Source organism: Tauraco erythrolophus, chromosome 8 (genome assembly GCF_009769465.1).
Source record: "Tauraco erythrolophus isolate bTauEry1 chromosome 8, bTauEry1.pri, whole genome shotgun sequence".
NCBI classification, from domain to species: Eukaryota; Metazoa; Chordata; class Aves; order Musophagiformes; family Musophagidae; genus Tauraco; species Tauraco erythrolophus.
This window is the reverse complement of record NC_141472.1, coordinates 39,315,109-39,339,428: the sequence shown is the minus strand read 5'-3', so window position 1 is coordinate 39,339,428 and position 24,320 is coordinate 39,315,109. Positions and strand designations below refer to the sequence as shown.

The window sequence follows — 24,320 nt, the reverse complement described above, 5'->3', positions numbered from 1 at the left end:
CGGAGACCCCCAGGGATAATCTAGTGGTCCGCGTGAAGAGCCAGTGTCTTCCGCTCTTTGTCTGAACAGCCTTTTGCACAGAAAACTGACATCTTCTGGCAGTTTGTGCTGGGTTTACGGCAGGGGCTGCGGAAACAGCCCCTGTAAGTAGCAATGAAAGGTTTAATGTGCTGGTTTTACATGATGGGGTTTTAGTAGCACGGAAGGGGCTGTGGAAACGGCCCCTGTGAGAAGCTCCCCCTGCTCCAAAACCAGTCAGAGCATCCTCTGGCCAGGTTGGATCCCCCATCCCCTCGGGCCAGGGCTGAGCCATTAGCGCCTCTGAGAATGCCCTGTTTAGGATGGGGACAAAGGAGCCTGAACTGGGGCTGGACCTATGCTGAAGAGAGGAGGCAGGTGGGCAGGTGACCGCCTGCATTGGGCTGCTGCTGCCTGACTGGAGAGCTCCGGAGCGTCTTGCTCCCAGTGTGCCCACTGGGCGGAGGTCATCCTGCCAGGACTGCCGAGGTTCATTGGGCCTGGCGTGACTGCAGTGGAGAGAAGACTGAGACCTGAGAGAAATGGCCACGCCGACACGAAGGACGGTGGAGATGGAGCAGGAGGAGGTGCCGGAGCGGAGGTTCCCCTGTAGCCCACAGTGAGATGGCAGTGGCCCCCCTGCCCTCATGAGAGAACGACGGAGCAGAGACCCACTTGCAGCCCGTGGAGAACCCCATGCTGGAGCAGAGATGTCAGTGCCTGAGGGAAGTTGTAGACAGTGGTCTCTGTGAGCTGCTGGAGGCTGATGATGAGGTGGAGAGAGAGAGCCCGTGGAGAACCTTTTGCCGGAGTGGGCGGCAGCTCCCTAAGAAGCTGTGACTGTGTGGTAAAAGCCTGTGCTGGAGCAATCCGATGGGTAAGGATTACATCCTGCGGGAAGGACTCACGTTGGAGAAGTCTGTGGAGTGCCCCACTGGGCAGGGGAAAAGAGTGTCAGGAGTCCTCTTCCCTTGAGAAAGGAGCAGCAGAAGCAACGTGTGACAAACCAACCTGCAGCCCCCCATTGCCCGTCCCCCTGCGCCACTGGGACAGGAGGTAGCGCCGGGGTGAAGGGAGGGGTGGGGGGAAGATCGTTTTGAGATCTGGCTTTGTTTCTTGTTGGTCCTCTCTGAATGAGCCGTTAAGGAATTAAATTGTTTTGTCCCCAAGCCGAGTCCATTTTTCCCGAGGCCATGGTCGGTGTCCCTGTTCTTGTCTCGCCCCTCAGTCCTTTGGTTACGTTTTTCTCCTCTCCCCCTCATGAGGGGAGCAGTGAGTGGCCGTGTGGTGGCTGAGCTGCCACAGGGCTGAACCACCACACAGTTCTCAGTGGTTTTTGCTCCGTCTTCCAGTTCACATTCCAAAAGATTTTTCAGAACTATAAAAAAAAACGACTGACAGAGGCTTTGCCCAAGAGTGCCTCCCTCCTTGATTTGGTAATCTCTCTACTATTCTGATATCTCCTTGTTATCTTGATCTTTGATTCTGTTAATTTCAAAATGGGAGAAGAAATGAGAAGCAGTTAGGCACTCCATGGTTATGCAGTGTGATACGATCTCAATAAATAACGCTAGCTAAATCAGTAAAATCTTATTTTGCATTTGAATATAGCTATAGAGTAGTTCAGAGCTTCACCAGGCAATGATGGATGCTACTCCCCTTTAGTACTTACTCCTCCATTTCCTCATTGTTTCTACTTCGTTGATTTCAATCTCTCTATTTTATATTTTAGTGTTACAGTTTAGCCATTGTAAACTGTTTGAAAGTTACCACTGCTGTTTCAGATGTTTATTGTTTAGTCCTTATATATATATATATTTCTTTTTTTTTTTTGCACCATTCTGTATTTACATTCTTTCATTTATTGACTTTTCTACTCAGTGTCAGTCATCTTTCTTTTTCCATGTGCTGAGCTCTAGTATTCCTAGTCTTTTGCGGACAGTTTTTGCTACATTTCCTTGAGCATGATATAGATGAGATGAAAGTTATATTCCATTTGAAAGTCAAGCATTTGAATATATACAAAATCCCTATTTTTTTCCATGCCTACAAAAATTTATTTTTGCTATTGCTATTCTGTATTGCAAAGATGTTACTATAAATCCATGATTAAGTCGAGTTTATTTTTCTGCTCCTCTTGCTTTTTCTTAAAATACACATTCACTGTGTGAAATGTCAGTGCATGCAACATCAGTCATTTTAAGTTGATTTACCATTTCAAAATGCATGTAAATGCTTTGTTTAATACCTCCCACTGTTTATTGTCTTGCATTTGGTCAACAGTGGTTTTCTTCTGCTAACTGTTCATTTTGTTTTGTCTTCAACATCTACTACTGACACCGTTTACAAGTTCATAACAAATATATTCACTGTTTTGGAAACACAGGATGTTCTATGTGAGAGAATCTCTGATTTTCTTATATGGTACAGCAATACTGTTCAACATTAAGAAAATGCTTCCTATACTTGTGTTAAATTTGAGTTTAATATATCATTTTCAGAATCTGATTTTAGCAGTTTTCCTGGTAGCCAGTGTCTAAATGTAATCAAATTATATAGATGTATTTGGCATTTTGCATGAAGTCTCATTGCCTGCCTTCCAAGTTTTATAATGGAAATGATTCCCTGACTGTGACTGAAACTGGTTGGAAATTTACCTTTGTGGTGAGAACTATGTGTTTCTGCATTGGTGAGCAGAGTCATTATGTTACAAGATTTGGATTATAAAGGAACTTGCAGCAACATTGTATGTGTTTCCATACTGGTGTATTTTTTTTTCTTGAATGATATATGGCTCTGACTCATAAACTAAGCATTGCTAGAAAAGTATTGATTAGTTACTGTAAGTTTGTCACTGAAAAGAAAAAGATCTTGAAGGCTTCTGTCAGCAGTTTTGGTGGAGGTATTTGATTGGATTTTGTATCATGTCTTCACAGAAATACAGTTTACACTAAATTCAGCTCGTTTGACTACAAAATAGGAATGTGATGTAGATTGTATAATGAGGATATAATTTGTTGTGCATTAGTGATTTTCTTTAAAATGCTTGTGGTAGAAACCTCAAAGGAAATATTCTGTGATGCGAAGTAGTAGTATTTTCTTGTTGTTGTTTATTAGTATAAAATAGACTACCTTAATGTAGTGAATGATTCTGTGTATAAGTGCTATTTCTATTGAAATTCATGTAAAAAAAAATTTGATCAGCAATACAACAGAATCAGACATATATAATAGCTTTTCAATGGGAGTGCAGGTAATAGAACATTGTCTTTTGAACACAAACTGTATATAAAACAGCCATCAAGGTGCAAACATTCAAAATAGACAGTAATAATTACAGTGTTTCATTTTAGACAGAAAATGTGGGTTCATATTACCAAGATATAGTCATGCCATTTACTTTCATCATGTGCTTAAATGATATATTGGTTATTTGATTTTTGGTTTATACTAAATAAAATTTCAAAAACAACACGGGGATGCATTGGTAGTAACTCAAATGGTGGGAGCTGTGACTTTGCTGGATGTAATTGTGAAGTGAAAGGGGCTGCTTAGATCAGGAAACTTCAAATACATACACCTTAATTTTCCAAGTCATCAGTCTTCTAATTGCCGTAACATCATTCATTACATTAGCATTAATATATGAAATATATCTAGGCAATTTGCCCAGTTCTAAGTACAGTACATAGTTGTCTTCCATAAATACTCAAACCAGCATTAATGAAAACTAATGGCCCATCAAAATTTTCATTGAGAGTACTGCTTGAAATCTCCGAAGGACTGTCCACAATGCTAGTGCAGCAATTTTTGGCATTTGAAATTGCTGTTTCCCAGTATGTTGCTGTGCTTAATGCTAATTATCCAACAAAATGAACAAATACAACAATTTTAATGTATATTATAACCCAGTTTCAGCAACAAGATTGTAATTAGCAATCGAACAACTTGTTAGCATAATCAAGCAAATAAATGATTTAACTTCAGTTTGATATTTAAAAGTTTCAAATAGTTATTTCTTCCCTTGTTTGTGAAAGCAAGTTGTCTATGCTAAAATCAAGTGGTTTTGTAAAATCATCTAATATATTTTAAAAATAATATAGAAATGAATTAATTCATCATAATACTAGAAATCACAGATGAGTTACCTACTGAGAGAAGATATTAATAATGCAGAGAGAAGTAGTCCAAAATTCTGCTTAGAATTATGGTCAAAAATAGTCATCTAATATTTTGGGAGGGTTTTTTGGTGTGAGACTGTGTGGTGTATATTGGCCATTCAGCAGTTTCTGAGCAATTAAAAACCTGTGTTCTTTAGGTCTTAGGGCATAACTGGCCAGCTGTGACCAGTTGATGTTTTGTGGCAGCTAGTCATAAAAGCTTTGAATACTTCAAAATTTATGGATTGTTGTTTTGATTTAGGTTCATTTTTGTTTGGGGTTGGCTTTGTGTTTTGATGTGTTTTGGTTTTTTTGGTTAATATACCTGGATTGTCAAGATTTGCATGAGCTTCACCTTAGTTAAATTTTCAGGTTCTCCTTCTCATTTTACTCCCCATACTGTATCCATATCTCTTTCTAAAACTCGTAGTGCACCATATAAAGCCTCCATTGTAAAAGGAGAATAAGTACTTGGTCAGTAAGATTTTTTTAAGTTATGTTTTTAATTAAATGTTTATCCAGGTGTCGTCTTAACAAAGATGGAGGAGGAAGTTAAAAGACTCACTGTGAAGTGTATTTTGAGTATTCATTGGTGATTTGTCATGATTTGGCCTTTTGGACAGTATAGGTCATGCAGGAGACTACTCAAGCGCTGTGTTTACGGTCAAGTACTTCAAGGACTAGTAATGAGTTTACACTGTGATGGTTTCTGTTTCTTGTGTCGTGAATAGAGGGAAAGAACTCTATGCTCTGGCATGTCGGACACCATTGATGGAAATTGTCTAGGTGTTGTTAATTCTATATAAAAGCAGCAATAGCCTTGTTTAGTAGCTCAGTAAACAAAAGAGGCACGTGATGGAACATTCACTTGGTGATGTAGAAGTGATTTGGCTCTGTACTAATACTAAAGTTGCCCAGAGAGGTGGTGGATGCACCATCCCTGGAGACGTTCAAGGCCCGGTTGGATGAGGCCCTGAGCAACCTGATCTAGTTGGAGATATCCCTGTTCCTTGCAGGGGGGTTGGACTAGATGACCTTTGAAGGTCCCTTCCAGCCCTAACGATTCTATGATTCTATAAAGAGAGGAAGGAAACCATTTATGGTGTAGGTAATTAACTTCTTGATTAAGCATGTGCCATGCCTTCATCTCTCCATAAAAGAATATGCAAAGTTGGTTGTTTGGGGGTTTCATTTGTTTCCTTTCCCTAAAGAGACAGGTAAGTCAGCAGATTGCAGTTTTGGGAGGCTTTCGAAACCTTAGCCAAGCGTGAGTTTTTGCACAAAATACTAAAGAAATGCCTGAAAGAGTTTGATCACTTCTTTGAAACAAGTGATGCAAAACACCAAAACTCCATGTGCTTTGCTTCCCTCCTGTCCTCCAGTCTTAAAAAAATAAATAAACAAAAAAATATGGATTAGTTGGATATGTAAATCAGTACGTTGCAAGATACTATGCTCAAGACAGCAGTAATTACCAACATTATTTAATGGGCCATTCTGATTCATGTTCAAATAGAAGTTTTGAAGACTGAAATCGCTTCTTTGCATACAATCATTTTATTTAAAGAGTTAGCCTAAACCTTTAGTGTAGATAATTCATTATTGTGGGTCATAATCTCACAGAGAAAAAAAGAAAAAGAAGTCAAATTTCCATGATTTCACCTACAGGTTATATCACATAGTCACTTTTATACTCTATCTCACATCTATCTTTCTCTCGTAATTCACACCATCAAAATTGAGCACAGGGATTTCTTGTTCTAAGGATTGTCCGATAAAAGGATCATCAGATGTAAGCAACTATTAATTTAACAGATTGATGTTGCAGGATGATTTTTTCACTCAGCCACTTCTAGCACCTTTGAATGCAGAGGAGGATAGATTTCCTTTAATTTTTATGCAAGTTTCACTGGAGAGTTACATTTGTGTCTCCAAGTCTTCAGAATATTTTTGTTCTATAGATTGTTGTCTCATCATATATCTGTGAAGACTACTCAGTAAATGCTTTTTTTTCCTTGATATTTTCAGAGTTTATTTTCTTTTCTGCAGTAACGTTTTACAGTTACTGCAACAAAAATTATTTTTCAGATCTGCAGCTTTCATCATGAAACACTCAACCGTCTGGCTCTGTAAATTAGTTATTTAAATATTAAAACTGCAGCACAGGCAACAGTTCATTTAACTGAAAAGAAAATTAACTAGAAATGAGGTTAATATACAATATTGGTTGGAAAGGCAGTGTTCCCAAAGTTTTAAAGTTTTTTGAATTCAGGATTTTACTTCTGGTTCATCTACAGTAATAACTTTTTTCTGCCTGAAATGAAAATGCTGATGATGTTAAACTGACAATTATCCAGACTTGCCCTATTTAATTGTTTCATTTAAGAAACTTAAAAGATACATTATTATTTGGAGGAAAAAAAGGAAATGTTCATACTTTTTTTGTTCATGTAGAACATCGCTGCAAGATTGTATTTCACAGTAATTAATACTTTAAACGTAGCCGTGAGTGAAATGTTAACTCACTGCAAAGCTGTAATTTGTTAGTAAGGGAAGCACATGGTACTGTCCATATACTGCCATTTATAATTGTTCCAGTTTAAAAATATATCTGACAAACTGAAGATACAGTTGAATTCAAATTGCTGCTATAATTTTGTTTCCTTTTTCTGTTTTGTTTTTCCTTTCATGGTTAAATTTCATATTCACATGGAAACTACGTTGTGTTCCTCTTGAGACTATTGGTCAAATCTAGGTCTGAGGTAATATAGTGTTAAACTGTTAGCTAGTTTAGGTTACTTAAAACAGTTACTTTTCAAAAAAACTAGGAGCAGAGGGAAATTGCTTCCACTTATTTTTAAACTGCTTTGTTAACTGAGAGAATGTAACAGAGATGAGACAATGAAACCTTGTTTCTTTACTGAAACTTCCTAGAAGGCTAATGTTTTATTTGATTGATTAATTTTTACTAACAAAATAGCTTAAATTTCTTTGCAATACCAGAATATAGGAAGAATATAGATCCTCAGCTGTGGATCCTCAGAAGTATAATTTTAAATTCATCATATAAAAATCTATAACTTCTTTTTTGAAATAGTGAGCTACAGAGTGTTGGCAAGTCACTAAGGTGATTGTCTTGACTAAGTCAGGAGAAACTGATAACCCATAATGAGCTTGAAGGAGGTCATTGTACTGTTTAAATCTTGGGACCTCAGGGCCTGAGGACTCAGGTAGGGTGTTCTGGCATTCAAAGAAAAGGAGAAACCAGGCACTGTGAAATGTGTTAAGGACTGTGAAACTTGTCAACCAGGGACACTGAGGCCGTCCCATCGTACATCTGTGTGTACCCTAGAGACAAAGAGGACTACTGTGTTAAGGACTTAAAATCAGAAGACTGGCTATGGTTTCTGTGTCAGTGTTTGGCCGTAAGTTCATTGGAGTTTGAGTTTGATATCAAGGCTGTTTGAAAACATCCTCTGATGCCTGCTTTTCTTTTTTTCCATAATTTCTTAGTCATTGATTGTAACTTGTTTTTAATGAAAAATGTGTTTTAGCATTACAAGCAATTTTATTCACTTGTGAAAACGAATTCCTTCCCTGGAGTCAAGTCAGTAGAATTTCCATATTTTACTAGGCATTTTAATTTAGGGTTTTCTCTGGAAGCAGCCTCAAATCAGCGGTTGTTGCAGCAAAAGTAAAACTGGTGAAGACTGTTTCCATGTCTCCTGCATCTTAATAATACTGTAACTTCTCTCTATAACCTTCTCTCCATAATACCTCCAGTGCAATACCCCACCATCATCTTTCACCCTAAGACCTCACTCCAGTTTCTCTCCTGCTCTTCTGCACAACTGCGAGCACTTGTAGAGCCTTCCCCCATCCACAGTTCCGCAATTTGCTATCACAAATACCCCATTTTTGTCACATATTCCTTAAATTTCTCCCCTTCTTTCTCTCCACTCCATTCTGCATCTTCTCTGTGTCAAAACAAAACACAGACTGTTGCCACTGTGGAGCTACACATGAAGTGATAGGCTGGCCAGCACATGTGCTGTATGGCCATCTGGCTGCCAGCAAATCAAAGGGATTCAGCCAGTCAATCATTCTGCTATTTTGCAAGATACTGGAGCTCAGTCAGACCAGATTTTATATGGAGTGGCTTTTGAGTTCATCAAGGAAGTATGGCATATGGGTGTTCTTGGTTTCACTTCAAAAGGAAATCTGTATTTTGACAAAGGTTATGTTAGCTCTGTGCATTGATTTTTCCAAAGGTTTTAAATAGTTATCAAAAACTAATGGAAGTGTCTCAAGTCTCTGAAAAGTAGAATACAGGATGTTTTTCCCATTACAATGATAGAAACAGCTGGCAGTGCTTTGCATTGGATTTGTTTGTCTACAGCTAGAAACATCAGGGAGTTCTTCACTGAAATAATGGTTTTATGCAATGTCTGAAGGATGACATTAAGAGTTACCATTGGCTGTTTTCTGTATGCTCTGTGTTTCAATCTCACCCAGACAAGAAAGGACTGATTTGCTTTGCTTCCAGCAATTATTGAGATTCATGAGTAATGGGAACAATCTGGCTGAAATAAGTTATGATAAAAATGAGAAGATTATGTTGTAAGGGAACCAACTGAAGGACTTGCATTGGTTGAGTAAGGAGCTCTTCACTGTGAACATTCAGTCCCTATGAGTTGGCTGAGTCCTGGTTTTGGAAGCAAGTTTAAGTTCTCAAGTGTTTAGTCTGGTAAAATTAGTCGATGAGGATCATTACTGTGTTTATTGTTCTTTTGGATCTGACAAAAGTTTGCTTGCCTTTCAGAAATACATTTTTGCAATTGCAGTGTGTTCTTTAGTTTCCTCTAAGCTGAGCCGTTGCCATGTACCTCATGGAAGATATTTGTGTAGAATATGTTACTTTGAGTTATACAAATGATCCCACCTCGAGTGTGCAATGCTGGTGCCTGCTTATGTGAGATGTAAAGGTTGTGTTCTTTTCACTTGGCACATGACAAGTCACAAAAGCATGTCATAACTGATTTGATGGCATGATGAGAGTAGATTTAGATTAGATCTGAGGAAGAAATTCTTCCCTCTGAGGGTGGTGAGGCACTGGAACAGGTTGCTCAGAGAAGCTGTGGCTGCCCCATCCCTGGAAGTGTTCAAGGTCAGGTTGGATGGGGCTTTGAGCAACCTGGTCTAGTGGAAGGTGTCCCTGCCCATGGCAGGGGGGTTGAAACTAGATGATCTTTGAGGTCCCTTCCTACTCAAACCATTCTATGATTTCAGTGCCCTGATTCTCAAGTTGGGATAGTCTCAGATGTGATATAAGGATGAGCAGTCCTTGGGCACCCTTGATCTATGACACTTGACTATGTCTCTGACAGCATGGCCAATACAAGTAGTGGTGCCATGCTACAGAGCTCTTTTTGTTGTCAACACAGCATCTTCATTGAAACACTGACAAGACATAGCTGTTGTAGAAGGCTGTTCTGTGATCTTGCTGTCATCCTTCAGAGCTACAGTAAAGCTGATAACTTTGACCTTCTGTATGTATAGGGTATAAAGACGTACCACGAGAGTGAAGACCATTTCTAGCTTTCTTCCGATTTCCCCTATTTTTACTTATTCTGTCTTCCAAGCCTTAGGAATAGGGAATAAAAATTTTCTGAGAGCTACTGGGAGGATTTTCAAAATGGCATATGTTGTATTATTTTCTTCTGTTTGCACTATTTCCTCTTGCTGTTTTTCGTGATAGGTCATCTTTGCTTTTTTCTTTTCACTTTGTGGTTCTTGCAACTTATTTTGTAGCCCATTTGTACAATATCAAGTGACAGTATGAAACAGGAAATACTCAAAACTTGGTGTAAATATCACCCCAATACTGGTTTGAGGAAAAGTAGTGAAGTTTATTACCTTAAAGAAATTATAAACCATAGACGCTGAGGCATCATACTAGCTTTCATTAGATGATTAAAAAACTAGCAAGCTCTTTATTTGAAGAGGCTCTTTCGTTAATTCCAGCAGGTAATGAGTCAAAGTCTCAAACTGATGAACTGATAACACCGTGTTGTATATTTCTGAATAAAATTAAAGAGATCTCTAATGTTGATATTTAAGTTATGTTAATGGAGCTTCAAAAATAACATGTTCCTGAAGTGGTGTAAGTGAAATGAAGTAGAGAATATACATCTCATGCATACCTTTCAGTTCGTTGAAATTTCTTTTAAATTGCTTGTCATCATACACTGCTGTTTAATTTGTTATGAAGATTATCTTTACATTAATATTGGCATTTGTATCTTAATTTCTTTTAAAATGAAAATTTGCGTGCACAGTAACAAATATGGTCACAGCAATATGACCCACCTTAGTATTTCCGTCCTGATGTCACTTAGAATCCTGTCTGAATTTCAGTGAAATCTTTGACTAAAGTAACCTGAAATCCAACTGTTGAAAAATGTTGCGTGTACTGCAATTGTGCATTGAGTGAGAATTCTCTATCATAAATATTTAACAAGTCCTTCCAACTAGAGTTCCAGTACCTTGCATGTGTGGATTGCAGAGGATGGTTTGAAGCTTTATGCTAGTATGTGTGGCATGTCTCATTTTTCCCATTATTTTAAAATCTTGTGTAAATCATGATGAAAAAGTTACTGTCAGTGTAAGCTGGTAATTTCAATAATTTCTTTAAGACAGTAAAAAGGTTCTTAATTATTTTGTAGTAATTATTAATTTTAACACTCACATCAAGTAACCAAACCCTGGAACCAGAGTTCCTGTCATCTCTGCATACATGATGAATGAATGTAGCAAATTTTGAGAGCAAACCCTTTGTTGTACTGATATATGATCTATGAATAAGGTTTAGTAACCTTCCATTATAAATTGGGCATAGTTCAGTTTTTCCACTTAAAAACGTGTGGAAAACCTATCAAGTAAAGAGAAAAAAAAATTATAAATCCAAAATTTGTCTTTTTAAAATAAAAAAAAAGGAAGAATATTTCTTATTTTAGCAGTTTTTCTTATTTTTTTTACCATCTTAGGTTTCAAACATATATCATTTTATAGTGATCCTCTTAATTTTTAAAAATTGAAAATTTTACAGATAAAAAGCTTTGGTGGGCAGACCAAAACTTAGCACAGATCGGTACCTGTAACAAAAGAGATGGAAGAAATCCAACGGTCCTGCGAAACAAGACTTCAGGCGTTGTACATATGAAAGTGTATGATAAAGCAGCACAGCAAGGTATGTTAAATTCGAAGCATGTTTAACCAACTTTTAGGCTGCATAGTATCTTTTCCCGTGTTGTTCTCCAAACATGACTAGAACAAAATAATTTGTATTTCATTGTGATTCGGTGATAAAATACTATAAAATATTTTATTATTGAATAAATTACTGAATTTAATAGGGTAATTAATTTAGAATATCTACCTGATGTATTGTAATTAATCACGTTTTCTGAACTTTACACTATAGTGATGTTTGAAGATATTTTAGAGAATCTAATTTTAAAATTTTAATCAAAAAATCGTTTAGTGCGTGAACCTTATCTCAAATTATTGAAATTTTAAGTGAAGTATTATGAGAGAATTTATTAATATTCTTAATTATGTATTTGTTTCAGACAGTTTAATTCATCTAAATTGACGGAAGTGACAGTAGTATAAATCAAAAGTGTGACAGAAAAATGAGGTGGTATTGCTAATACTGCAAAATTTAGTTGGTAAAGTGGGAACTAAGATGAAAGTGTAGTTTGGGGTCATGCACACGGTTTTATGAAATTGGAAATCAGAGATTAAAACATTTGGGAGATTCTTTAGAAAGAGGTTACTTCTGATTCCGACTGCTTTCAAAGTGTTGATGGTCACACTGAAAGCGACGAGGATGTGATCTGCGTGAATCAAATATTTATGTTTTGTGGAGAAGGTTTCAAAAGAACACAGGATGGAGCTGAGCTGTCTAATATCTCATGGACAATGAGTAGTCTCCATACATACGGAGTACATTAATTCAGTTCCATATTGAGGACTTCTAGGAACACTTGTCACTTTACCTACTCTAGGAAACACCAAAGGTGCTTTGCCATGTTAGCAATATTTGGTGTCTGTGGCATTAATATACCTCTTCCATTTTACAGAAGTCAAGAAAAAGAACGGTTCTGTCTTTCTGTATTACTGAACTTTAACCGTAATGAGAGCCCTGAAGTTGTGTAGTGAAGTGTCACCTTGCTGATCTATATTTTGACAGAGCAACGTCAGGGTTTTTGATAGAAGAATTAAACACTGTAGATGGGATTCAGCTTTACACTTGCACAGTTTTTTGCATATTTCGTATACATCTTGCATTTCATTAAATCAAAGTGACGTGAGAGCAAATGTGATGTGAGGGCACTTACAGATTTCTTTGTATTCAAATATGACCTTTGTCTGAGGTTACCTGAGACACTGAAACCTCACCTCTCTATTCCATTTGTATGGTTGGATCATTAGAAAACATCTACGATTTTAGATGAAGAAATTCTCTGTACTTCAAAATTAGAAATGCAAAATAAATGTGACAAGGAGCTCTCTGATTCATACGGGCTTGGTAACCTGTAATCAATTAATTCTTTGAACGTGGTAGTAGACTTAAATGTTTTTTCATGAAGCTTCAAATTTCTGAGGTGTGTTTATTGTACTGTGTATAATGTTTATTGCAAATCTTATTAAAAAATGTTAATCTATAACTTAAAAAGACATGTTTTAATTAAGAAGCAGGAGCATGGATCTGTGAGATCACATTGGAGCAATACTAAACAAAATGGTTCATGAAGATGTGAGGTTAATATAATATTTGATGAATTAATACAATATGATCAATGATTTGCTCATGGTTTAGAGTAAGATACATCTTCTAGACTAATGTCCGTGAGATTCCAGCATTGATACTCAAAAACTTAATGTGATATTTTCAGTTTTATCATATACTTTTACTTTAAAAGAGGCAGATTCTCCTTCAGAAAGCAGTTATTTTGAAAAAGTATTCTAAGGAAAAAACCCACGATTTGAAACACGTAGATAAAACTGTACCAGTACAGTACTGTACCAGTGAAGAGTCGAAAAACATACGAATAGTAGGATAGCCTGAAATATTTTAGAAGTATCTTAATTTTTCAAAGAAGTTAGTTGAAAAAAATTTGATTTTGATAATATTTATAAATTGACGCCAACACTCATTTTTAGTCAGGATTGCACTGTTCAAATTTTGTTTGCTCTTATCTCTTCTCCCATCATGTTATAGGTAGCAATTCCTGTCAGTTAAACAATGGTGGATGCTCCCAACTTTGTTTACCAACGTCAGAAACCACCAGGACTTGTGTGTGTACAATAGGCTACAACCTTCAAAAAAACCGCATGGCATGCAAAGGTAAAATGGCTTTCAATGGTTTTTTTAACTTCACTTTTATGGGAGCACTGTAGAAAGTAAATAAACTTTCTTTATTAATTTTAAGCTAAATAACCATACTTAATATGCTTGATTAAAGCAATAACAGAGAAATGTCTAATGTAGTTAAGACAGAATTTCAATTCATCTTTTAATTTCTTTATGTAGTTCTGCATAGTTTTTTGTGGAAACTCTGAGGAGTATTTTTTTAGGTTTTTTCAAGTATAGGCAGAAAAGCAGACCAGTTGAGCCATCATTAATAGCAGTATGGATTTTTTTCAAAGTCATACCATAGCTTTAAATTAAATTACAGGCCACACTATCTGAAAATCGGATCTCTCGTCTTATTGTATTGCCCTTAATATAAAGTAAGACCTGATTTATTTTTTTTAATATTTATTTAAATTTTAAATCTTTTGTCTATTTGAGAAGGAAAAAAATCAAGGCATAGCTTGCATCCAAAGCCTTACCTTTTACCTAAATAATACAAAACAGCTTTATTTCCAAGGTGCCTTATAGATGTACGAATTTAATATTATTTATTCCTATGAGAGATTGCTACCTCATATAGTTAATAGTAGAGTGTACATGGAAGCAGGATTAAGCAACATAAACGTGGCTTTTCTGCTTATTTAGTGCTTCTCATATGTGACAATAATTATGTTCTTAAAGTTTTGTTTTTTTAAACATCATTTTTACTTTTTCAGTTACTTCTTCCAATATTTGAAACTTTCAGTTGGGTGTTCAAGTAAAGCTGATGGATGTTGTGTGTTTGAAATGTCTTCCTCCTTTATGTATAGATGTACTGCTTTCTAGATCGTAACAGCTTTTTATGATTAAATTTCCCTTCAATTAAAAAGAGATCATGAGTCAAAACCATTTTTATTCTGTCTTGAATATTCATGGACCAAATATAACAAGTCCTGTTCTGTACATATATACTTGTTTAGCATTGCTGGTTTTGTTTGCTAGCTAGATTTCTTCCTGTTTAGAAGAAAATTTCTTAATTCTCTATCTAAAACTTTTTAGTCCACATTTTTACTGTCTTCTACTAGTTAGCTCTTTAGAAAGAAAGAAAATTGGAAAGAATTGATGTGAAGAGAAAGGAACTTTTTTGTGTATGGTAGTTAAAATTCTTTAAGAATATGAGTTATGTATTGTCTCGCTGCATAATTTCCTTTAAACTTAGTAGTGTTCTGATATATGAACAGAATAGGGCAACGAAGTGTTGGTTCTAATTTTAGTTGTCAACAATTAGATGTGATTCATCTCGACTGGGAATGACTACATAACAAGACACCTACACAGTAGAATTTCTTCCTACTTAATAGAAACAGGTGCATCTAGAGAGTGATGAATCTAAGATGAAAGTAGATATTTAAAATACATCAACTACATTATTCACTAAAACTGTGTATTTCTATTGTCTAAAGGAAGCATGGAAGACTAAATGAGATGAGATGAATCCAGTGCCTCAAAAGACAGTTTAGTCTTGAGTCCTGCTTTTTACATGTTCTTTAAAATTGTCTCTTGCCGAATATCTACAGAAAGTACAGATGTGCTCTGAAAATATTCTTAAATTTCTCATAATTAAAAAACATTTTCTTCTTAAATGATGACTTTCATTACTGCTAATTAATTCTAAGGTGATGCTTGAAATGGACAGTGATTCCCTTCCCTTTGTAAGACTGCATTTATCATTTAATTAGAAATACGCAGTAATAATTCATGGATGTTTTTTAAAAAGAAATGGAGTTATCGTTCTGGAAAACTATGGAGCAGTATTGGAACACTGTCTAGTGCATGTTAATTCCTCAAGTCTTTTTAATTTTAAAAGCGTCCACTTTGCTCTCATTGCCTATTTTATTTTTACCATAGGTATTGAATCATTTCTTATGTATTCTGTTCATGAAGGAGTTAGAGGAATTCCTCTTGATCCAAATGATAAAATGGATGCTTTAATGCCTGTATCTGGAACTTCATTTGCTGTGGGCATAGACTTCCATGCAGGTAAATACCATGTATGGTTCATTGTATGTATGGTAAATATTTTTTTCAAACCCTCTGAATAATTACAACTATATTTGAAGGAATTGGAAGTTGCTTCTGTGTTACAGTGTTAACCTCTAGCTATTTATTATTTATATAATGTTTTTCTATTTACTATATATGTAGATTGCACTAGCAACACTATCTGCTGTTTTTCACTGGGGGCATCACTGAGAACTTGAGTAGAAAACTGGTGATTTTAGAGAAGATGGTCATATATCTGTAGGAAAGCAGGTTTCGTTAGTTGATTTTTCATAGAAAAAAGCTGTCATGACATTTTTTCCGTTTAATTTTCTCGGGACCTAGCAGGTGGTTTCAACAGCTGAGTGGAACAGTTTTCTTTCTGTCCAGTAAAGCTTATCCACTTCACTGCAGTGTACAAGCCAACTCCGTATCGGTTTCTTCCTTTTAGGAGCGGATGCTCTAACAGCTTGAAGAACAGACATCTTTATCTCAAGTACATTACATACCTTTCCACTGCAGTGTATAAATAGGAAACAGTTTTTAGTTTAGATAGCTTCACAAATTTCCCGTGAAACTAGGAGGTTTGTTTTCCATACAGGTGTAAGAAGGTGGAAATAAATTAAGGATCAGATCTTGAAATGTAGTTGGGTACATCTCCCACTGATACTAAAAGGTGTCTGAATATCTTCAAAGGCATTAGGAATTTATGGTCAGTTAACAGAAAATAAGAAAAACATGAAAGCGTCTCATATCTCCATATTTTTAACCCATTAGCCTTCCTCTAAGCTGATTTTCTCATGAGCTGTTTTTGTTACTCTGAGTTTACAAACTAGCAGTTTAGAAATAAAACCTTGTTATCTATGCCAAATAAGTGTGGATATTGGCATCCTGAAATACACAATTATTTTGTAATAATCCATTGTTTTTCATTTTGAAATGAATTCTGCCTGGGAATTCAGCATGGAGAGATGCTAAGTGTATGTTAATATATGCCTTCATATTAAAACCAGACCTTTTTCTGCTTGTTCTGTTTGACTACTTCATCACACAAATATCACTAATCTTTCGTTAACAGGTTAGGAGTTAAACTCATTAAAGTCTTCTCTTCTTTTGGCCTGCCTTCTTCACTGATGCTCTCGAACCTCTACTCTGCCTAATAAAATTCCAAGTTCACTTAACATTTTACAGTGACCTCATAACTGTATGTTTTGCTTTCAAATCAGTCGCAGCTGATGTTCAGAGCTTTCCTTATATCATAGGTATAGTTCAGTCATAGTCTACTGAGACAGAAAAATCACTTAAAAGCCAATGCTTTTATACACGTATCTTACATGGGAGACACTATGATACAGCTGATTTCATCTGTTTCTGGAAAGATACAGCATGTTAGGGAAGTGGTAGCTACGTGTGTTCTTGACGGAGAGTATTAGGACAATGCAACTGAATTTTCCAGGGATTAGATTTCTTATTATTTACCTTAAAAAAAAAAAAAAAAAACAAACCACCATTTTTGAATTCAAGTCTTATAAGCTTTACAAAATTACAACGTGTAACACAGAAATCTGGAATTTGGCCTTTTCATTCTAAAATGCTGAAACTAGGATTTTTTGCATCTCGTGTGTTTTCTTTGTTTTGGAGAATTTTTTTTAGCATAGTCTACTTACAGGAGATGCTAGCTCCTACTTTAGAGAGTTTGTTTGGACTTCCCTAGTCAATATCAAATTAATGTTTTGGAAGAATAAGATGCCTGTATTAATTTTTAGCTTTTGGGAAAAATTAGATTTGAGGAAGGATGAAATGGAGTGAGGTTCACCACCATCAGTTACAGCACAGGGAACATGAATACGGTTGACAGTGACAAATGCATTGCTAAACACAAATGTAAATCTTCCTTAGCAGTGAAATCACAAGGGGATACTGTGTCATAAAAAGTTACAGTACAGCTTTTAACTGCTTTTCGGCTCAAAAAGCAATTGTTTTTCTCATTTTGATCTCTTAGCTGCAATTTTCCGAATTAATTCCTAAAACCTTTGTTCATCAAACGTATTTCATCTTGGTTTTTTTGCACTTAATGACTACTGCTTGCGCTTAATTGTGCAAGCACGAATTGTGAAGCATTCAGAAATTCTGATCTACTCTCAGTAATGTTTAGCTATGCAAAGTGGCTAAAATGTATTAAGATATGCTAGTAGTAGAGCATATAATGGTGTCATGGTTTAGCCACAGCTGGCTACTAAGCCCCACACAGCCGCTCGCTCACTCCTCACCCACGGTGGGATGGGGGAGATAATCGAAAGAGTACAAGTGAGAAAACTCTTGTGTTGAGATAAAGCAAGAGCTGCACGTGCAAATAAATCAAAACAAGGAATTCATTCACTACTACCCATCGTCAGGCAGGTATTCAACCTGTGAAGAAAATTAACTCTATCCCAACCAAAACCAGCATACATAGTTAAAACACTTACAGCAATATTTGTTTGCAGACATGAAAGGGCTCAAAGATAAATGCACTTTTTTCTCCCTATGCCTCGATACTTCTAAATTTTCATTAAATAACTACAAGAGTAGTTTTGATCTTTGGACATTTTTAGAGGTTGTTGGGGAGTGGGGTTGCTGGTGTTAGATTTATAAAACTGAGTGTGATCCTAGTAGCTTCTCATCTGTATTTGTTGTATTCTGTATTACATATTTCATCTGTAACAACGATCTGTATTGTTAAAGATAATGGCAGTAATTCTTCCCTGCTGCCAAAGGCTTCTTAACAGTATGTCAGGCAAATGCACATATTTTTTTCCACCTGATGTTATTCTAGGAAGCTCACCATACTTTTTACCTTAGTATCTGGTTTGCATTTGTTGAAGTTATTGTTTCACATGGTGGGAGGTACTCTGCTGTTAAGCTTGGTCTGATTGGAGGAGAATCTGCATGACAGAGAAACACTGCTATGTTTGAGACATCAAGGATGTTCTAAGTATTTAAGAAATGAGAACATCATGTTTACTTGCAGTATGATAGTCTTCAAATTGATGGGTAGAACTATGTCTCCAAGAAAGTGATCCTGTTCATCAGGAGACGCTATCTTGATTCCTACTGACTTAGAGGGCACAAAGTATTAAAGGAGTAGTAGCATATCGGTCTTTTTAAAGTGCAACAACACAGAGCAATTACATGAATGTTTTCATTAGTGCTGAAAAGGCTCCATAAAGGTGGAGTTATAGTTAAAATTGTTGATAGTTTTGAAAGAATACAGTGTTAGTACTAAGCCTCTTTCAGTTTTGTAGTATATTCATCTCAAAAATAGCTTAAGGTTTGCAAGATTTTGCCTCTGTGTAAAGCGGGGTCTTCCTACTCCCTCATTGAGTTTTGCTGAACTGAGTGAGAACTGGGAACCCAGAGGCATTCTTTCACATATTTTTCCCCACTTCTTTCTCCATTTTCTGTCCACTCTTACTCATGCTGTCATACCTCTGGGCATTTTTATCTGTGGTGTATGTAGAAGTGTGTGTAGGTGAGAGAAGAATAGATTTTATTCTCTGTTCAAATTAGCATTTTGAACGTTTACAGACTAGGCTGATCAGGCCTAGCAAAAGGTGTAATAATCAACAAATAGTTTGTAAGTTGAAACTTTTTGAGTTGAGGAATTTTGTTGGCAAAATACTAGTGCATTAAATGGAATTAATTTTCAGTGTTTGCTGATAAGCTGCCTGTGGACTGTTGGAGTCAATGTGAGGCCGTGGTTACTAATGCTCACCACTTGGCAAAATGCTTCTAGAAGCTGTGGAAAGTTGCAGACAGTATTTTCCCGTTTGATGGCAACAGCATTTCCAGGTAGTAATTCTCTTCTCTTCCCGTTCCAGCAACAGAATAAATAAATAGATTCTGAAGGCTCCAATTTGAGCATAAGCCTTTCTTCCATCTGTCTGAAGCCAGAACTGACTTCAGGAACCAGATGCTGAAGGGAGTTTTTTTTTCTCCGTCTCTGGTATTTTTCAGAGTAATTGGCGAAAATAAAACAGGTTTGTGCAATTATAATATTAATAATGCTACCTGACAGAGACAACATCGACACACAGGTCTGTGCAAAGCTCATCCACTTTTATAAGTAAACAAACTACAACAAGATAAAGGCCAATTGCTTAATCTGAATTCCTGTTAGCTTGTTCTGCCTGGCATGGGTCTTCAGTGGTACTAAGAATGTTGCGTTTTTTTGAGATGCAGAGAACTTGGAACAGCCTGGAGAAGGCTCCGGGGTGATCTTATTGCAGCCTTCCAGTACTTAAAGGAGGCCTACAGGAAAGCTGGAGAGGGACTTTTTACAAGGGCGTGTAGTGACAGGACAAGGGGAAATGGCTTTAAACTGAAAGAGGGCAGATTTCGACTGGATATAAGGAAGAAATTCTTCACTCAGAGGGTGGTGAGGCACTGGAACAGGTTGCCCAGAGAAATTGTGGCTGCCCCGTCCCTGGAAGTGTTCAAGGCCAGGTTGGATGAGGCTTTGGGCAACCTGGTGTAGTGGAAGTTGTCCGTGCTCGTGGCAGGGAGGTTGGAACTAGATGATCTTTGAGGTCCCTTCCAAGCCAAACCATTCTATGATTATTAGCAGAAAAGAACCTGTAAAAATTGGTCTCCGTAAAATGAGAGGGGTTTGTCATTTGAAGGATACCATCCGTTTCCAAGTGCAAACTGAAACTCAGCAAATGTTATAGTATTATCTGTATTTGAAACTCACAGGGATCTTTATTAGTTTAATGAAAACTAATTCTGTGGATATTTTCACATTTTTCACACCATAGAACACAAGAGTATAGGTTTTTTCTTTTCTTAAGCTGTCATGAAGTACCTGAAAATCAAAAAATATTCTCCGATGTAATCTATAGCACATAGTGACTGAAAAGTTTTGCATTGCTGAGGATAACCTTTATTGGTACTTAGAGATATCTCTTCTTTTTTTTTTTTTTTTTTGCCTTGGAGCGTCTTTGAACAATTATATCAAAATGTCATAGTCAATGCATTTTACAGCTATGTTTAATGAAGATTTAATTCAGGACACAAAATGTAGTCAAGTAAGGCGTAGGACTGTAAAAGAATATGAGAATTTTAAGGAAATTATGTGTTAGCTGAGGTTTAATATCAGTGTATGGTTGGGTAATTATTATCTTTGCATACTCAAGCTGTTAGCATTTACTTTGGAGGATACTTTCTAGAAGCAGTGAACTGCATGTGCTTTGTGAGCGTCTTCCAATACAGCAAGTATTACTGGAATTTTCCTGTTTAGTTCCAGTCCTAAAACTACTTCCATATTTTTGTTTTGTAGAACAGATTTATTCTGCTGAAAGATTCTGATCATTTTACAGGAACACTGCCAATTAAATAAAAATCCAATTTGATGTTAAAATAGTTTTCTCTGTAATATTTGTCTTGGAAATATGTTTTTCATTATTATTGGGAAGTATTTTTATATCTCTGAAGTTACATCTATGTATCTATGATTTTGTATGTCCCTACCCTCCTTTTTTGTACATAACAGTTGCTTTCTATCGGTTTATAGATGAATCAGGTATATTGTGTATTAAGGAAAAGCACCAGTCATTAACAAAACAAAGCTGATTCATAAAAATACTGTATTTTACAGGAAGTAAATTTGTAATTTATATAGACTTTTAATGGTTGTTGTGTGTAATAATATATTTTAAAGGGAAGTATGATTTTTATTTTAAATTGGTTTTATCTCTTTAACATGATTATCTGGAAGCAAATCCAAGTAATTCAGTTGTTTAAATTTTTGGATTACTGAAAAACAGTATTTCAAGAAATAGTCATTTAAGTCTTTTCTATGAGAGAACAGCACTACAAAGTCAGTTATGCTATACACATGAACATTTATTCATGGAAGTGAAACCACAGAGTTTCTATGTTCTATTTTCTATTCTCATAACCGAGCTTCTTAGCTGTTATATGGATTAGTGTTCATGTGGCTGACTTAAATAGTCATAATATGAACACAAAGGGATGTGTTTTTATGGAGAGGAATAAACTAGAATATGAAATGCATAAATTTCACTTCTAGAACGTCTTATCCAGTTGGTAAACATAGTGAGTAGGAAAAAAAAATTAATTATGTACTTTCAAATAAGACTTTGTAGTAATTCTGTATTTGTCATATTCTACTGAAGGGTATTTGGCATACACCTGCACACAATCGTGGATCAATATCTTATTGTTGAACGTATGTGCAGTTAGTATTAAGATCTTCATTTGAAATAACTAGCAAGATACATGCCTCCAGTATGTGATTATCAAACTATATGTTTGGGATACTTCAAGTCAGAATTTGTCATTTCTTTTATTGTGTTCCATTTCTTCAAAACATAGGTTGCCAAAATGAGAGGTGGTGTGGCTAGGGTTCTTGAGCGTACCAAATTGATGTGGTCTTGGAATTGACTGTTATCTGTGTTAATTTTGTTTTGTTCTTTTCTTTTATATATCTATACGTATATACACACACCCTTACATACACACACACACATATATACGTAGATATATATTTTTATATGTGATATTTCTATATTTATAGATATAAATATATGTTATATAAATATATACACACACTCTTTCTCCTATGGAATAAGATAAAGTATGAACAAAAATACATGAAGAACAAATATTATTTATCTCTGAGCCATGTCTTTCCCTGACAAAATAGCTTACTCAGGAGGTCCCCAGCTGATGACTTTGAAACCAGGATGTGGGCTGCAGCATGGCTGTGTTTTTAACTCAGACCTCTGTCGATGGAAATAAAGAGAATTCTGCTTAAGGGACATCATCACTGTTTTGCCCTATCTCTTTATCAAGGTTACTTTGTGCCAACAGAGAGGAGTGCATGTCTCTCTTGCTTTGGCCACTCCAAATTCTGAGCCTGGCTGATGAGTTTAAATGGTCAGTGAAAATAGGTTTGTACTCTAAGACTACATAGTAGTCCCTCTCTTCCACCTTATGGACAACCGGCTGCAGCAGAACGGCAGGCAAGACAGCTGAAATGCCTTAAGTCACCACAAAAGACTCATAGTGAGAGCTTGTCAGGACATTTAAAATTAAAGATGAATTGTGGATAGAGTCAATTTTTTATTCTTTTCTCGGCATATCGCTCTCAAATGTCACACTTTTTTTGTTCTAGTTAAATTTGTTTACACTGCCAAAATTCAGTCTCTGTCATTACAGAAGGAAGGAAAAGACTGTTTAAGCAGTTGTATATTGTAGTTTTCCACACTCTTAAATGTTTTGGAATGGTGATTAATAAACAAAATAATATGTTTTGCAAACATTTATCCCATCGAATGGGGGGGTAGACAACATATTTATTGTGATTTTTTTAACAGGGATAGCTTCCATCTGTTGCCATGGTCCTATCCCGTTATATTTGCCCTACTAAACAACCAGTAGAAAACCTGGAATTCTGATTTAATTATTTTAAATTCAAAATAAAAAAAAAGAGAAATTAATGATGATAGCTGTGATACTATTCTTCTGTTTACTCTGAGACCTATTAATAAAGTTATAATTGCCAGTTAATGATGTAGATACTTGGAGTGAAGTAACTGAATTAATCAAAGAATCATTATGGTATGTTTCATAGGAAACGATACCATCTATTGGACAGACATGGGTTTCAACAAAATCAGCAGATCTAAACGAGATCAAACATGGAAAGAAGACATTGTTACGAATGGCCTGGGAAGAGTTGAAGGCATTGCAGTGGACTGGATAGCAGGTAGGTCTTAACCTGCTTCAGAGATTGTTGAGATTTCTGACAGCACGCTGACATGTCTTCAGCTCAAGATTAAATAACTTGGTTTGCTTTCAGCTCTAGTTTCTAATATTCTAAATATCTGTAGATAATTTTCTTTGAAGATACTGCCACTCTTTTTTTAAGTTTTACTGCACACAGAAAAAATATATAAATATCTTGAACACTGTTTCTGAAGTGGACAGTCTCAATGGTGACACCATGAATACAAGGTTATACTTTAAAACACAAGGCTGAATAGGATTAGAAATTACAAATATAATATACATATAAGTTAAAATACAGCAGAGTTAGTTTCTGGTCCTAACTTACGCACTTAAGTTTTAAACACTTTTCAAGTAGTCTTTTCTTTTTGCAGTAACTTCAAGGTTTTTTTCCTAGGTAACATATATTGGACGGATCATGGCTTCAACTTAATCGAAGTTGCCAGGCTCAACGGCTCATTCCGATATGTAATTATATCCCAAGGTTTGGACCAACCAAGATCTATTGCGGTACACCCAGAAAAAGGGTAACACGACCATGGCTACTTGCATTTCTTTTAAAGTTTGCATGCTAGCAGTGAAGGTCTTAAATAAGTAAATCAAAGCCTTCATTCTAATAAATAAGCATTTAATAAAACCCAAAGGGATTGTGTCATAAACTATTGCACTGTAACTAAGTACAGCTGGAAGGAAGCGTTATTCTTATATACTGAGGTTTTTTGTTAGTCTGTGTGTACATGGCATACTGTATTTTCTTTCCAAAATAGTTTTCATTCTCTAAGACAATCGTTTCAACTGAAGTTTAGACATTGCTTGGAAGCATGCTTACATCTGTTCTTAAGTTTCCAGCAAATCCAAGGAAGTCACATTAGCTATTGAAGACTTCGATGTCATGATGAGATTGTAGAACA

General features: G+C 36.0%; 1 protein-coding gene across 1 annotated transcript in view; it reads left to right on the top strand.

Moving 5' to 3' along the window:
• Window positions 1-24,320, top strand: part of LRP1B (LDL receptor related protein 1B) — a 583,373-nt gene that overhangs the window by 371,895 nt on the left and 187,158 nt on the right. The window contains exons 33-37 of the mRNA XM_086616175.1: window positions 11,287-11,427; window positions 13,465-13,590; window positions 15,487-15,618; window positions 23,255-23,389; window positions 23,807-23,936. Coding sequence (XP_086472301.1) covers window positions 11,287-11,427; window positions 13,465-13,590; window positions 15,487-15,618; window positions 23,255-23,389; window positions 23,807-23,936 — 664 coding nt within the window. The remainder of the gene's footprint in view (window positions 1-11,286; window positions 11,428-13,464; window positions 13,591-15,486; window positions 15,619-23,254; window positions 23,390-23,806; window positions 23,937-24,320) is intronic.